A 14,183-nucleotide genomic window follows, 5' to 3' on the forward strand; every position below is an offset into this window, starting at 1 on the left:
AACAAGTCAACTGTATGTATCTGAATTTCTAGGATCACTTAATATTGACAGATAATCTGTTGGTACTCAGTTGGCCAAAGGGTTCAGGAAGTGAGGGATTAAATAAAATGATTCAGGGGTTTACTCAGTTGAAGATTACCCTCTCAGACCCTCTGATCCTCCTCATCCTCGAACTTCTGACCCCATTACCACAGAAAGTGGCCACATCATTTGTAGAAAACTTTTAAATAGTAGAGGAATGGTTAATACCTGAAAAGATGCTGATGTAATCTGCAGTCCTTCTTGCATGTTCTGCTGAAGCTGGTTCTGCATTGTAATCTTTTTCTCCTTGGTGATAGAGGCAATAGGAAAACTCCGCACAACTGTCTGCTCACCAACTACAGGAAAGCAGGACACAGACTCAGCAACAGTACTTTACAGCTTTATTTATAGAGTTTCTGCTTCTCATTTTATCAGCCTCTGCTAAAGAAATGTATCTGGAGAGGACAATGCCCAGGAATGCAGTGAGAGAAAATGCCTGATTCTAGAATCACAATCACTGATTTTATTGCATGACAATTCACTCCTGAGATACAATCCTTTCTAGGAGTGAATGAACAGTCTACCTGCTTTCATTCTTTCTATTTCCCCAACCTGCTCTGTGCCACATAAGATCAGCTGGTTTAAGGCAATCTTTAAGATACTTAATCTTGGGGATCCCTGGGAGGCTCAGTGGTTTAGTGTCTGCCTTTGGGCTCAGGGTGTGATCCTGGGGCCCCAGGATCGAGTTCCGCATCAAGCTCCCTGCATGAAGCCTGCTTCTCCCTCTGCCTGTGTCTCTGCCTCTCTCTCTCTGTGTCTCTCATGAATAGATAAATAAAATCTTTAATAAAAAAATAAGATTCTTAATCTTAAGGGCATCCGTGATATTTCATGTAAATATAAAGCAAAAGAGAAAAGATTTTAAAAATGTGTTTCCATACATGGTAAAAGGTGCTGTACACCATGTATTTGTGCCTTCGGAAGACACAGGACTAAACTTAGGCTGAAGAGTTTTAGGAATTTAAATATTAAAGCAAGGAAGGGAAAACACAAATAATTATCAACTACTAGAGGTTGTGAAGATGCAAGTTTAGAAAATAAGTATCACACATAAAGCCTCTCTTTGACAGTTCAAAGTTCTCCCTGGGAGAGGAGAGTCACGTGCAGAATATAACGTAATTAGCTCCTAGGTTTGAGGGAACAGGGCTTTAAATATTTCAGAAAAGGGAGATTTCTGCATGCTAGATGGCTAGAGAATGATTCCTGAAAGATGTGAGAAATGGTTAAGTGAGGTTTGAAGAGAGCATAGGTAAAGAGGGGGGAATTTCAGGAAGTGCTACAAGTAAAAGAACAGGAGCAGCAATGGGCTAGGTGCCTTGGCTGGTAAGCCAGAGAGGTGAGAACTTGAACTAGATTTATCTGAGTTCATACATATATCCACATAGCATCAGCAGAATTTCTCATTCTCTGGATCTGTCAATTCCTAACCTGGAAAATTCTGTTTATCCTCTTATGTTGAGCTTATATCCAGAGGCTAAACAAAATTAGGATGTATACAGAATTTAAGTCCTAGTATTTATTAAACAACCTATACTTATATAGCACATGTAAATTTATCAGATTTGTGTTTTTAAAAGAGATTTTTAATTTAAAATTTTAAAGGATTTTATTTATTTGAGAGAGAGAGAGAGAGAAGAGAGAGCACAAACAGGGAGAGCAGCAGAATGAGAAGTAGACTCTCCGCCTAGCAGACAGTCCAATGTAGGGCTTGATTCCACAACCTGGGATCATGACCTGAGCTGAAGGCAGACACTTAACCGATTGAGCTACCCAGGTGCCCCAAAGGAGATATTTTAAATTAGATATTTAAAAAGAAATAAAATAAAAGAAGCAAATAAGAAGGCTTTTTCTGATAAAAAGAAATTCCCTAAAATACAAAATTAACCCAAAAATTGACAGGAAAAACCGAGAACAATATAAGCCTTCACATTAAGTATGGTTTTGATTTTTTTTAAAGAAATAAATTAGAACAACATAAGTGACAAAGTATCTCAAATATTTATATCCTCAGAATGTATGTTGTGGCCATTGAACCACTCGCAAAAGAAATTGTAATTACTGGATATTTAATTTCTTTTAAAATTACATTTGCCTTCAAATACAAATATAATTTATGTATAAGGATATGACAGGAGAGGGCTAAAAAACTTTGCTCCATTTTCACGCTTTTTCAAATGAATACAACTATTCCTTTAGATTCACTTTGTTTATTGAATTTTATGAGCTTTTTGTTATTATATGGTAAGTACTCTTATGAACAAGACCATAAGCCATCTTGATTCTATCTAACCAAGGAATCACACAACTGTGAGATTTTAAAGATACTGCATTTTATACATCTGAAGTCCACTAACAAAATATGGTATATAGTTTATCTCATCAAATGTAACTGAACTGCAGACGAGGAAGGAACTTTAGTGATCATTTAGCCCAATGGTTTTCAATCCTTCCTATGGATCATAATCACTTCTGGGGCTTAAAAATGCAGATACCTGGGTCTTTCCCATTTCTAGAATCCTATTCTAGGTACTAATTCAACTGTGTGAGGGTTGGGCCCAGGTTGGTAATTTTTTTAAAGCTTTCCAGATAATTCAAACACGCAGTCAAGGTTGAGAACCACTGAATTATTGCCAATCAAGCCCAATTCCTGGGGCACTGGGATGGCTTAATTGGTTGAGCATCTGACTTCAGCTCAGATCATGATCTCAGGGTTCTGGGATCAAGCCCCACGTTGGGCTCTCTGCTCAGCTGGAAGCCTGCTTCTCTCTCTCCCTCTGCCTACAGCTCCCCCTGCTTGTGCTCTCTCTCTGTCAAAGAAGTAAATAAAATCTTAAAAAAAAAAAAAAAAAATCCCAATTCCCTAACTTTATGAAAGGGGAAACTGAAACCCAGCAAGAGGTCAGGAATTTTACTTAGGTTATCAAGATTGGTCAATAGAAATCTATATCTGAGCTCCTTATTTGGAGCCCAAAAGTTTTAGCCCAAATCTTCTATGCTTTTCCCAACAACCAGGATAGTTTAGATAGAGATTACAGTGATTTTAAAAAGATAATTTGGATTTGAGAGGGCATGCTATTTATTTCTAATATGGAAGACTGCATAGAGTAGTAGAAAATAGAAATAGAAGTTGAGGGTGGTTAGGGAATGGAAGTTGTCTGCCAAGAGGGAAATGGGGTTAGCTGAAATATGATGAGAGAAAGTGAGGTTAGTTAGTACTGTACAACCCTGCAATGGTTTGCATATCCTTCCACAAAAGGGATCATGTGTCTGGAAGACCTGAGCCTTACATTTAAATGTAGGACTTAGAAAGGTGGAACAAATCAGCAGGAGACATTGTTAGTAGCTATATACTATGAGTATCTCTAAATCACAATATACTGCCTCAAAAAATTATGTGAACCCTTGACTTATTGTTTAGAATATATCCTTGGTTCCTTAAATAAGACTCTATAATCCAAATTATCATTAGCTTTGAAAGACAAAGGATTCTAAAAAATACCTGGTGATAAAAGGCTTACTTTGAATCTGAAATGATCTACAAGTTACTGCACACAAATAGAATCAAAGCCTCAAGTAGCACATGGATATCCATATTCTGGTGGCATAATATGATCATACCTAGCTGATCATGGGGAGTTCCCCTGAATAGAATTCTATATGTGGTGAGGAACAAGGCTCCTTCTGCTGGCAGGAGCTGAGGGCCTCCAAGAAGGCCTCCAGTAGCTTCTTCTCTTCCATCAGGGTCTAGCAGGACTCGAAGACCTTCACAGATGATTTCTTCTCCTGGCAGTAGAGAAGGTCTAAGAATCTTGGGCTGACAACAGAGAAAGTATTTTAAACACAAATCTGGGGTATCCAACACTTAGACCAAAGTTATCTTTTCAGTTGCAGATCTAAAAAACCTGAGTCAGACTGCTTAGGTAGCCAAAATGAGAAAACAGATCTGGGAAGAGGCAGAAATGATGTTTTTACATCCAAATGTAAAAAGATTTTTTGCTTATTAACAGCAAAATCATTAGAAATTACTAAGATGTTTAAAATATCTTCAATAGAACATTTTGCAACCATGAAAAAAAGATCTAGATCTATACCTATTAACATAGAAAGATATCAAGAATACATTGTTAAGTGAAAGAAGCAAGCTGTAAACCAGGGTGTATATTATAATTCCCTCTTTTTGGAAAAAAGAAAGTTGTGAGAATATGGACCAAACTATTAAAGGTGGTACTATCATGGTTAAGGGTAGAGATGAGGTGGGGTTGGAAAGACCATAGAGGACTCTCACTTTGTATAATGTGTATTTCTTTAATGGTTTGATTTTATATAAAGAACACTGTTGGGCAGCCTGGGTGGCTCAGCAGTTTAGCGCCACCTTCAGCCCAGGGCGTGATCCTGGAGACCCGGGATTGAGTCCCATGTCGGGCTCCCTGCATGGAGCCTGCTTCTCCCTCTGCCTGTGTCTCTGCCCCCCCTCCCCCGTTTCTCATGAATGAATAAATAAATAAAACTTAAAAAAAAAAAAAGAACACTGTTACTTCTGTCAACTTAAAAAACAAATCCTTAGAAAAATAGATATATCTTTAAAAGGATCTGTCCTTCCTGGCCTTTACTGAAGATTAACACAATGAATAGCCAAATAATGAACATTTACACACCTTGGGAAATATATAACCACATGACACACTCCTCTGAAGATATCCGTGCCAGAAAAAAAAATTTCTCCTGAAGATCTGATATGCTTATTTTTTACTAAGCAATAAAAACTATATAAATCAGCACTATTCTTTTTGTTGGCTCAAGGAGGCTCAGAGCTAAATGTAAAGCCAAAGTTATAATGATCATCCTGTTTCAGATTTCTCATATAAATATCTTTTCTATCCATCTGGCTTCTGATTTTTCCTTTGAATTTATTTTTAATAGTTTTGTGATATAGGTAAGAGGGACCTGACCCAAGTCCATAGACTGGTGCCAGACTAGCTGCAAAATAATCATCTGGGAGGCTTGTACTTGAAAGTATGGATTCCCAAGCCAAGTCTCAGGGAACTCCAATTCAGGAGGCTGAGGTGGGGTTCAGAATTCTCAAATTTTAATAGATTTCCCAGATGCTTGTGATGTATGTCTATAACGTAAACAGATTCAGGAACCTGGTATTTTTATAGTAATTGCCTTAAGTCCTTTTTTTCTGGAAGTAGGCAGGGCATAAAATCTTGGCTTGGGTTTAGAAGTTAGAATGTTCATAATTTATGCCCTGCCTATAAAAACAGACTCAACAAGAGGCCATTATTGCTCCTTTGTTGAATCTACTATTCTCCTTCAGTATCTGTTTTATGAGGATCTACATGATAAACTCCTCTGAAAGTTAAATGTATCATTAAAACTGAAGTCTAAATCTTCCTCTGTGAGATTTCTCTTCATGTCTTTTGCCCATTTCATGATTGGCCAACACGCACATGAGAAAATGCTCTGGATCACTAGCCATCAGGGAAATACAAATCAAAACCACAATGAGATACCACCTCACACCAGTGAGAATGGGGAAAATTAATAAGGCAGGAAACAACAAATGTTGGAGAGGATGCGGAGAAAAGGGAACCCTCTTACACTGTTGGTGGGAATGTGAACTGGTGCAGCCACTCTGGAAAACTGTGTGGAGGTTCCTCAAAGAGTTAAAAATATACCTGCCCTACGACCCAGCAATTGCACTATTGGGGATTTACCCCAAAGATACAAATGCAATGAAACGCTGGGACACCTGCACCCCGATGTTTATAGCAGCAATGGCCACGATAGCCAAACTGTGGAAGGAGCCTCGGTGTCCAACGAAAGATGAATGGATAAAGAAGATGTGGTTTATGTATACAATGGAATATTACTCAGCTATTAGAAATGACAAATACCCACCATTTGCTTCAACGTGGATGGAACTGGAGGGTATTATGCTGAGTGAAGTAAGTCAGTCGGAGAAGGACAAACATTATATGTTCTCATTCATTTGGGGAATATAAATAATAGTGAAAGGGAATATAAGGGAAGGGAGAAGAAATGTGTGGGAAATATCAGAAAGGGAGACAGAACGTAAAGACTGCTAACTCTGGGAAACGAACTAGGGGTGGTAGAAGGGGAGGAGGGCGGGGGGTGGGAGTGAATGGGTGACGGGCACTGGGGGTTATTCTGTATGTTAGTAAATTGAACACCAATAAAAAATAAATTAAAAAAAACTGAAGTCTAAAAAATAAAAACAAACAAAAACAAAACAAAACAAAACAAAAAACCAGTGTCTCTGTAAATGATTAGCAGAAGGTACTTTCTGGGGGCACAACAGTCTATTGTTGCTGTTTTTAAGTAAGAGATGCTATACCCTGAAAACATGTAGTCTGAAATAATTACCTTTTGTATAGGTGGGAGTCTTCTACTCTCTCGATGTACTGCTTCTAGGGTCTCAATATGCATAGCTACAATTCCTAGGATAAGTCAGGTATTCAAAATAAAAGAGCCAACATGTAGCATATCACTCAGTGCTCATCCCATCAAGTGCCCCCCTCAGTGCCCATCACCCAGTCACCCCAACCCCCCGCTCACCTCCCTTTCCACTACCCCTTGTTTGTTTCCCAGAGTTAGGAGTCTCTCATGTTCTGTCTCTCTCACTGATATTTTCACTCAGTTTAAAGTGGCAAATTTTATGTTACATGTATCTTATCATAACTTAGAAATATTAAAAAAATAATCAGAACATAAATAAATAGCATGGCTAAGCTACATGGAAGACAAGTATTATTGGTGTTATGTTGAAAAAAATAGATCCCTAAAAACAGTTCTTACTCATTTATCTCCAATATTCTTGTTCTCCAATATCTGCAAATTGATTACCTGGTATCATGCAATGAAGGCTCTTGATATGATCCTGAGTAACTCCACTTTCTGTGCAAACCTTGTCAATAAATCGGGTAATGAATCGCACAACAGAATTGGCAATGTCATTATTTTCTGAATCTTCAAACCCACTTTCTGTATCATAGCTCTCAGCTACACTTCCTGCAATACTGAGAAAATCAAGGAAAGGAATCATGATCAGTACGCAAATAACAAATGTCTACTCTATCACAGTCAATTGTGATAAAAATTTAAATTTGCTCATATTATGATTTTCTACTTGCCTATATTTGAAAGCTACTATCGGGCATTGTCCTTTGGACCCAGATTTGTTTTTGTAAGAAATACCTCTGTCATTCTCCTAAAAAGGAACTCAGGAACCACAGAAACTAAAGCAAAAATAGACTCTTTCATTTATTATCTGATACTTGAACCTTCTAAGAAAAACCTGTTCTCTCAAGCTAATTACCACATAGAGCCAGACAAAGTAATACAGCTATCTTTGGCCTTTGACAACAGGGAGACATGTTCTCTGGTGGGCAAAGTAAAAGAACTTTTCCCTGAAAATAGCATATTTCTCCAAACGAAAGAATCAAACTGTCCTGTGAATCCCTCTCTTGCCAATATTTGTCTCTTTTGGGTGAACCACAATACTTTGTCACTCTGAAGCCATCAATCTTCTGTAGGTGATAAAAATCATGCAATAGAAGGGAATGAATATGAAACAGGATGTGAAAGTGCAATCCCTGTCCTTGCTGCTTTTCAATTCCCACTGTTCAACAAATACTCCTGCCTCCCCTGCCTTCTTTTAGACTGTTAATCATGGAAAAGACTCATTTGTCTGTTCTAACTTAGTTCTCTTTCCTCCAAATCCAACCACATTAGCTGAATCAGTTTTAAGGGAGAGCTAAACAGTGAATATGGCCTCATATCATTCTAAAGCATTAAAGAACTTGAGTGCCTTAGCCACTCACTAGACTTTCTTTTTTACTCACTAGACTTTCAATGAGCACGGTCATCTATAGTTTGAAGTGATGAAGGCTTAGGCTGTATTGTTCACATAAAATAACTCCCTGAAGGAAGAAATGAGAGACCAGTGCAGCCGACTGCATGGTGTAAAAGGCTGACTTCAAAACAACAAAAAGTTGTCTAGCGTGGAAGACTAGAAGCTCTCAGGTGTTCTTGACAAAAATGAAGTAACTGGGATAGGGAGATTGAGAGGTTGGGGTCAGAGATGTGGGCTTGTGGATGAGTTTCTAAGAGAGTATGAGGAGCATGGAAGAGGAATTGAGAATGACAGCAAAGAGAAGCTGCCTGAAAGAGCCTGAGAGGGATTTATAAAAGTTAGAAGAACTACCAGCATGTTAGAGCATCACTGAAGACCTAAAATGTTAGAATGTCATTACTGTTGGGTAAGCAGTTCATTTATTAATTCATTTAATCATGTTCAACCAAATATTTATTGGGCATGTACTACATGCAAAGAGCTGGGGGTTCGGCAATGAATGAGGTTTACAATAAGCAAATATATGAAGATAAATCAGGTTGTAGAAGATAGCATGAAAGAAAAAAAATGCAAGGTAGGAGAAAGAGTGATGGATCTACTACTTAAGACAGGGAAGTCAGGAAACCTCTCCAGGTAGATGACATTTGGGCAGAGTTTTATGAAGTGAGGGAATGATTCATGTGACTATTTCGGGGAGAGTATTCCAGATTGTGGGAACAAGTACAAAGACCCTGAGGCAGTATTATGCTCAGAGTATCTGAGGATTAGCATTAGCAGGGAGACCAGTTTTCTCAACAGAAGAATGACAGGAAATAAGGTCAGAGCAGAAGTCATCAGGAGCCAAATCCTGTTAGGCCTCATAGTCTATCGGTTTATTCTCAGTGGTACCAGAACAAGGTACCACTGGTTGGGAGCAAGGCATAGTTGAGGACATGATTATAGACAAATGCAATGACTAAGTTGAAAAAAAGGAGGGCTGAGAAACAATAACTTTGGTAAAAAGTTCATTAGTTATTTTCCAGAGTGCTTTCTGTAAATTGCTATGGCAGAAAGTAACTGAAGGGCTTATTCAGTAGTGGGTGAGACATTTGAAAAATTAGGTCATGAAAGAAATGAGACTGTGGGAGATGGTTATGAATAGTCAGATGAAGTGAATGTCTTTTAACATAGGAGAGTTGGAAAAAAAAGGAGTTAAGCAAGTCTGAAGATAAGGAAAATGCTTAAATTTTTGAAATATGCACAGCAGTATTTGCCTAAAATACTTTCTTTTGTTTGCTAAGCCAAGAACAGGAGTGTCTCTGTATGTGCACATTTTGGTACCTGTTTGTGACAATGCTGTTGCTTCCACTCTCCCAGTCACCTGGTGCTGATGTTCTTAGGAGCTTGTTTTTACTTGTATCCAATGGAACTAGCAGGTTGACCATGAGGTTCGCAAAATGAATGGCCTGACTGAAGACAGTGCTTTCCTCACGTTGCACCAACTCCTGTTGCGTTGATTTGCTCAGAGAAGGCCAAAGGCGTAGTTGTTCAGCTGCCAGGTCCATTGCAGTCTTCTCCTGATACTGGTCATCTGGAAGCTTATCCTAAAAAAATGAAGCAGAACAATGCAAATCTATGACACAAGCTTCAAAAAACATGGAATGTTTCAATTATCCATCTATTAAATACCTGTCACCAAAAAAAGAAAATATATAAATAAAACATAACAACAATAACAAGACAAAATCAAGTCTTTTTTTCCCTGCTACCTCCAGCCAGCCTTGAGTAGAACAATGTGATAAATCCAAGAAAGCAGTACCAAAGCACAGATGGATACACTTTTCACTGCTAACATTTCATTGCATTTATTTATCTCTATAGCTCCATCCTTTCAAACTGCCAGTTATAAAAAAAGGGTTGACGTGAAATACCTATAAATAAATGAATGTCCAGTAGCATGTACTAATATTCTGGTATGTTTCTTCTCTTCTGCTCTTTGGGAGGAGACAGAATGACCAAAGTTAGAAAAAACAGAGCTAGATTTTCTTGTAAATGTGGGAGTCAAATATTATCAGGACATAGGTACTGATAATACACACTGTTACCTAACAATGGGATTTCATTTTATCTTATTTTTTTGGGCGCCTGGGTATCTCAGTGGTTGAGCATCTGTCTTTGGCTCAGGTTGTGATCCTGGGGTCCTGGGATTGAGTCCCACGTCAGGCCTCCATAGGGAGCCTGCTTCTTCCTCTATGTCTCTGCTCCCTCTCTCTGTCTCTCATGAATAAATAAGTAAATTTTTATTTTATGTTTTTAATTTTAATTTCAGTGTAGTCAGCATACAGTGTTATATAAGTTCCAGGTATACAATATAGTGATTCAACAATTCCATGCATTACTCAGTATGCATCATGATAACTGTACATTTTTTAAAAGACTTTATTCATTTATTCATGAGAGACACAGAGAGAGAGACAGAGAGAGGCAGAGACACAGGCAGAGGGAGAAGCAGGCTCCATGCAGGGAGCCCGATGCGGGACTCGATCCCGAGATTCCAGGATCACGCCCTGGGCCAAAGGCAGGCACTCAACCGCTGAGCCATCCAGGGATCCCCTGATAACTGTACTTTTAATCCTCATCACCTATTTTACTTATTCCCCTACTCACCTCCCCTCTGGTAAGCACTATGTTGTTCTTTATAATTAAGAGCACATTTCTCAGGAATTTTTTTTTTCCTTATGCTTGTTTGTTTCTTAAATTCCACCAGGTCTGCCCGATTTCATTATTTTTTTTTTTATGGCTGAGTAATATTCCAGGTGTGCTTTTGTGTGTGTGTGTGTGTATGTGTGTATGCCCCACCCCTTCAATCAATGGATACTTGGGCTGCAGTCATAATTTGGCTATTGTAAATAATGCTGCTATAAACATAGGGGTGCATGTATCCCCTTGACTTAGTCTTTTTGTATTCTTTGGGTAAATACCCACTAGTGTGACTGCTAGGTCCTAGGATAGTTCTGCTTTCAACTTTTTGAGGAACCTCCATACTGTCTTCCATAGTGGCTGCACCAGTTTGCATTCTCACCAACAGTGCACAGGGTTCCCTTTTCTCCACATCCTTGCCAATACTTGTTGTTTCTTGTGTTGTTGATTTAGGCATTCTGACAGGTTTGAGGTGATATCTCACTGTAGTCTTGATTTACATTTCCCTGATGGTAAGTGATGATGAACATCTTTTCATGTGTCTCTCGGCATCTGTAGGTCTTCTTTGGAGAAATGTCTGTTCTATATCCTGCCCATTTACTAATGGGACTATTTGTTTTTTGAGTGTTGAGTTTTATAAGTTCATTATATATTTTGGATAGTAACCCTTTATCAGATCTGTCATTTGCAAATATCTTCTCCCATTCAGTACGTTGTCTTATAGTTTTGTTGATTATTTCCTTTGTGGTGTGTAAGCTTTTTATTTTGATGAAATCCTGATTGTTTAACTTTGCTTTTGTCTACCTTGCCTCAGGGAACCTTTCTTAAAAGAAGTTGCTATGGCTGATGTCAAAAAAATTACTACCTGTGCTTTCTTCTAGGATTTTTGTAGTTTCAGGTCTCACATTTAGGTCTTTATTCCATTTGGAGTTTACTTTGTGTATGGTGAAAGACAGTGGTTCAGTTTCATTCTTTTGGATGTTGCTGTCCAGTTTCCCCAATGCCATTCATTGAAGGTTAATTTTTTCCCATTGGATATTCTTTCTTCTTTTGTTGAAGATTCACATATAGTTGTGGGTGCATTTTTGGATTTTCTATTCTGTTCTACTGATCTAAGTGTCTATTTTTGTGCCAGTATCATATGTTTTGATTAATATAGTTTTGTAATATTACTTGAAATCTGGAATTGTGACACCTCTAGCTTTGCTTTGCTTTTTCAAAATTGGTTTGGCTGTTCAGGGTCTTTTGTGGTTCCATATACATTATAGGATTGTTTATTCTGGTTCTGTGAAAAATGCTATTGGTATTTTGACAGGAATTACATTTAATGTGTAGATTGCTTTGGGTAGTATAGACATTTTAATAATATTTGTTCTTCCAATCCATGAGCATACAATGTTTTCTCATTTCTTTTTTTTTTAAGATTTATTTATTTATTTGAGAGAGAGAGGCAGAGACACAGGCAGAGGGAGAAGCAGGCTCCATGCCAGGAGCCTGCCACGGGACTCGATCCCGGGACTCCAGGATTGCGCCCTGGGCCAAAGGCAGGCGCTAAACCGCTGAGCCACCCAGGGATCCCCTGATTTCTCATTTCTTTTCATTATCTTCAAGTTCTTTCATCAGTGTTTTATAGTTTTCAGAGTACAGGTTAGGTTTATTCCTAGGTATCTTATTATTTTTGGTGCAACTATAAATGGGATTGTTTTCTTAATTTTTCTTTCTGTTGCTTCATAATCGGTGTGTAGGAATATGACCGATTTCTGAACGGTGTTTTTTTTAGTCTGTGACTTTACTGAATTTGTGTATCAGTTCTAGCAGTTTTTTGATGGAATCTTTTGGGTTTTCTATATAGAGTATCATGTTATCTGCAAATAGTTTTACTTCCTTATCAGTTTGGATGCCTTTTCTTTTTGTTGTCTGATTACTGTGGCTAGGACTTCCAGTACTATGTTAAATAAAAGTGTTGAGAATGGACATCCTGTCTTGTTCTTGACCTTACAGGAAAGCTCTCAGTTTTTTTCACCATTGAATATGATGCTTGCCATCGTTTTTCATATATGGCCTTTATAATGTTGAGGTATGTTCCCTCTAAACCTGGGGCTTTTATCATGAATGGACGTTGTTGTACTTTGTCCAAATGCTTTTTTTCCATCTATTGAAATAATCTATGGTTTCTTAACCTTTCGGTTAGTGATGTGATACATCATGATAATTGATTTGCAAATACTGAACTACCCTTATAACTCAGGAATAAATTTTACTTGATCCTGGTAAATGACTTTTTTAATGTATTGTTGGATTTGGTTTGCTACATTTTTGTTGAGGATTTCTGCATCTACATTCATGAGACATACTGGCCTCTAGTTCTCTTTTTTAGTGACATATTTATTTGGTTTTGGTATCAGGGCAATGCTGGCCTCATAGAATGAACTTGGAAGTTATCATTCCTTTTCTGTTTTTGAGAATAGTTTGAGAAGAATAGATTTTATTTATTTTTTATTTTTAAAGATTTTATTTATTTATTCATGAGAGAGACAGAGAGAGAGGCAGAGACATAGGCAGAGGGAGGAGCAGGCTCCATGCAGAGAGCCCGATGTGGGACTTGATCCCAGGATTCCAGGATCACTCTTTGGGCCAAAGGCTTAACGCTTAACCGCTGAGCCACCCAGGATTCCCGAGAAGAATAGATTTACCTCTTCTTTAAATGTTTGACAGAATTTTCCTGTGAAGCCATCTGGTCCAGAACTTTTGTTTGTTTGTTGATTACTGATTTAATTTTATTGCTGGTAATCAGTCTGTTCAAATTTTCTATTTCTTCCTGTTTCAGTTTCAGTGAGTTATATGTTTCTAAGAATTTATCCATTTCTTCTAGGTTGTCCAATTTTTTGGCATAGAGTTTTTCATAACAATCTCTTATAACTGTTTGTAATTCTGTGTTGTTATTTCTCCTGTCTCATTTGTAATTTTATCTATTTGGGTTCTATTTCTTTTTTTCTTGATAAGTTTGGCTGGAAGTTTATCAATTTTACTGATTTTTTTTTCAGAGAAGCAGCTCCTGGTTTCATTGATCTGCTCTATTGTTTTTTTAGTTTCTATATTATTTATGTCTGCTCTAATCTTTATTGTTCCCTTCCTTCTGTTGGTTTTAGGTTTTGTTTGTTGTTCTTTTTTTAGCTTCTTTAGGTGTAAGGTTAGGTTTTTATTTGAGATTTTTCTTGCTTCTTGAAGTAGGCCTGTATTGCTGTAAACTTCCAGTCTTAGAACTGCTTTTGCTGTGTCTCAAAAATTTTGAACTATTGTGTTTTCATTTTCATTTGTTTCCATGTACTTTTTAATTTGTTTTATTTCCTGGTTGACCCATTCATTGTTTAGTAGCATGTTATTTTACTTCCATGTATTTGTGGTCTTTCTAGATTTTTTAATTTGACTTCTAGTTTCATAGTGCTGTGGTCAGAAAAGATGGATACTATGACTTCCTTGTTTTTGAATTTGAGGCTTGTTTTGTGGCCTAATATGTGATTTATTCTGGAGAATGTTTCATGTACAC

General features: G+C 37.7%; 1 protein-coding gene across 3 annotated transcripts in view; it reads right to left on the reverse strand.

The window, feature by feature from the left end:
- The window catches only part of SBF2 (SET binding factor 2), a 454,884-nt gene that overhangs the window by 64,784 nt on the left and 375,917 nt on the right, over positions 1–14,183 (reverse strand). For all 3 annotated transcript variants that reach the window (XM_025459459.3, XM_025459456.3, XM_049098688.1), the window contains exons 19-23: positions 9,278–9,540; positions 6,949–7,121; positions 6,469–6,542; positions 3,700–3,895; positions 250–377 (exon numbers count right to left, since the gene is read on the reverse strand). In XM_025459459.3, coding sequence (XP_025315244.1) covers positions 250–377; positions 3,700–3,895; positions 6,469–6,542; positions 6,949–7,121; positions 9,278–9,540 — 834 coding nt within the window. The remainder of the gene's footprint in view (positions 1–249; positions 378–3,699; positions 3,896–6,468; positions 6,543–6,948; positions 7,122–9,277; positions 9,541–14,183) is intronic.

This window comes from Canis lupus, chromosome 21 (assembly GCF_003254725.2).
Source record: "Canis lupus dingo isolate Sandy chromosome 21, ASM325472v2, whole genome shotgun sequence".
NCBI classification, from domain to species: domain Eukaryota; kingdom Metazoa; phylum Chordata; class Mammalia; order Carnivora; family Canidae; genus Canis; species Canis lupus.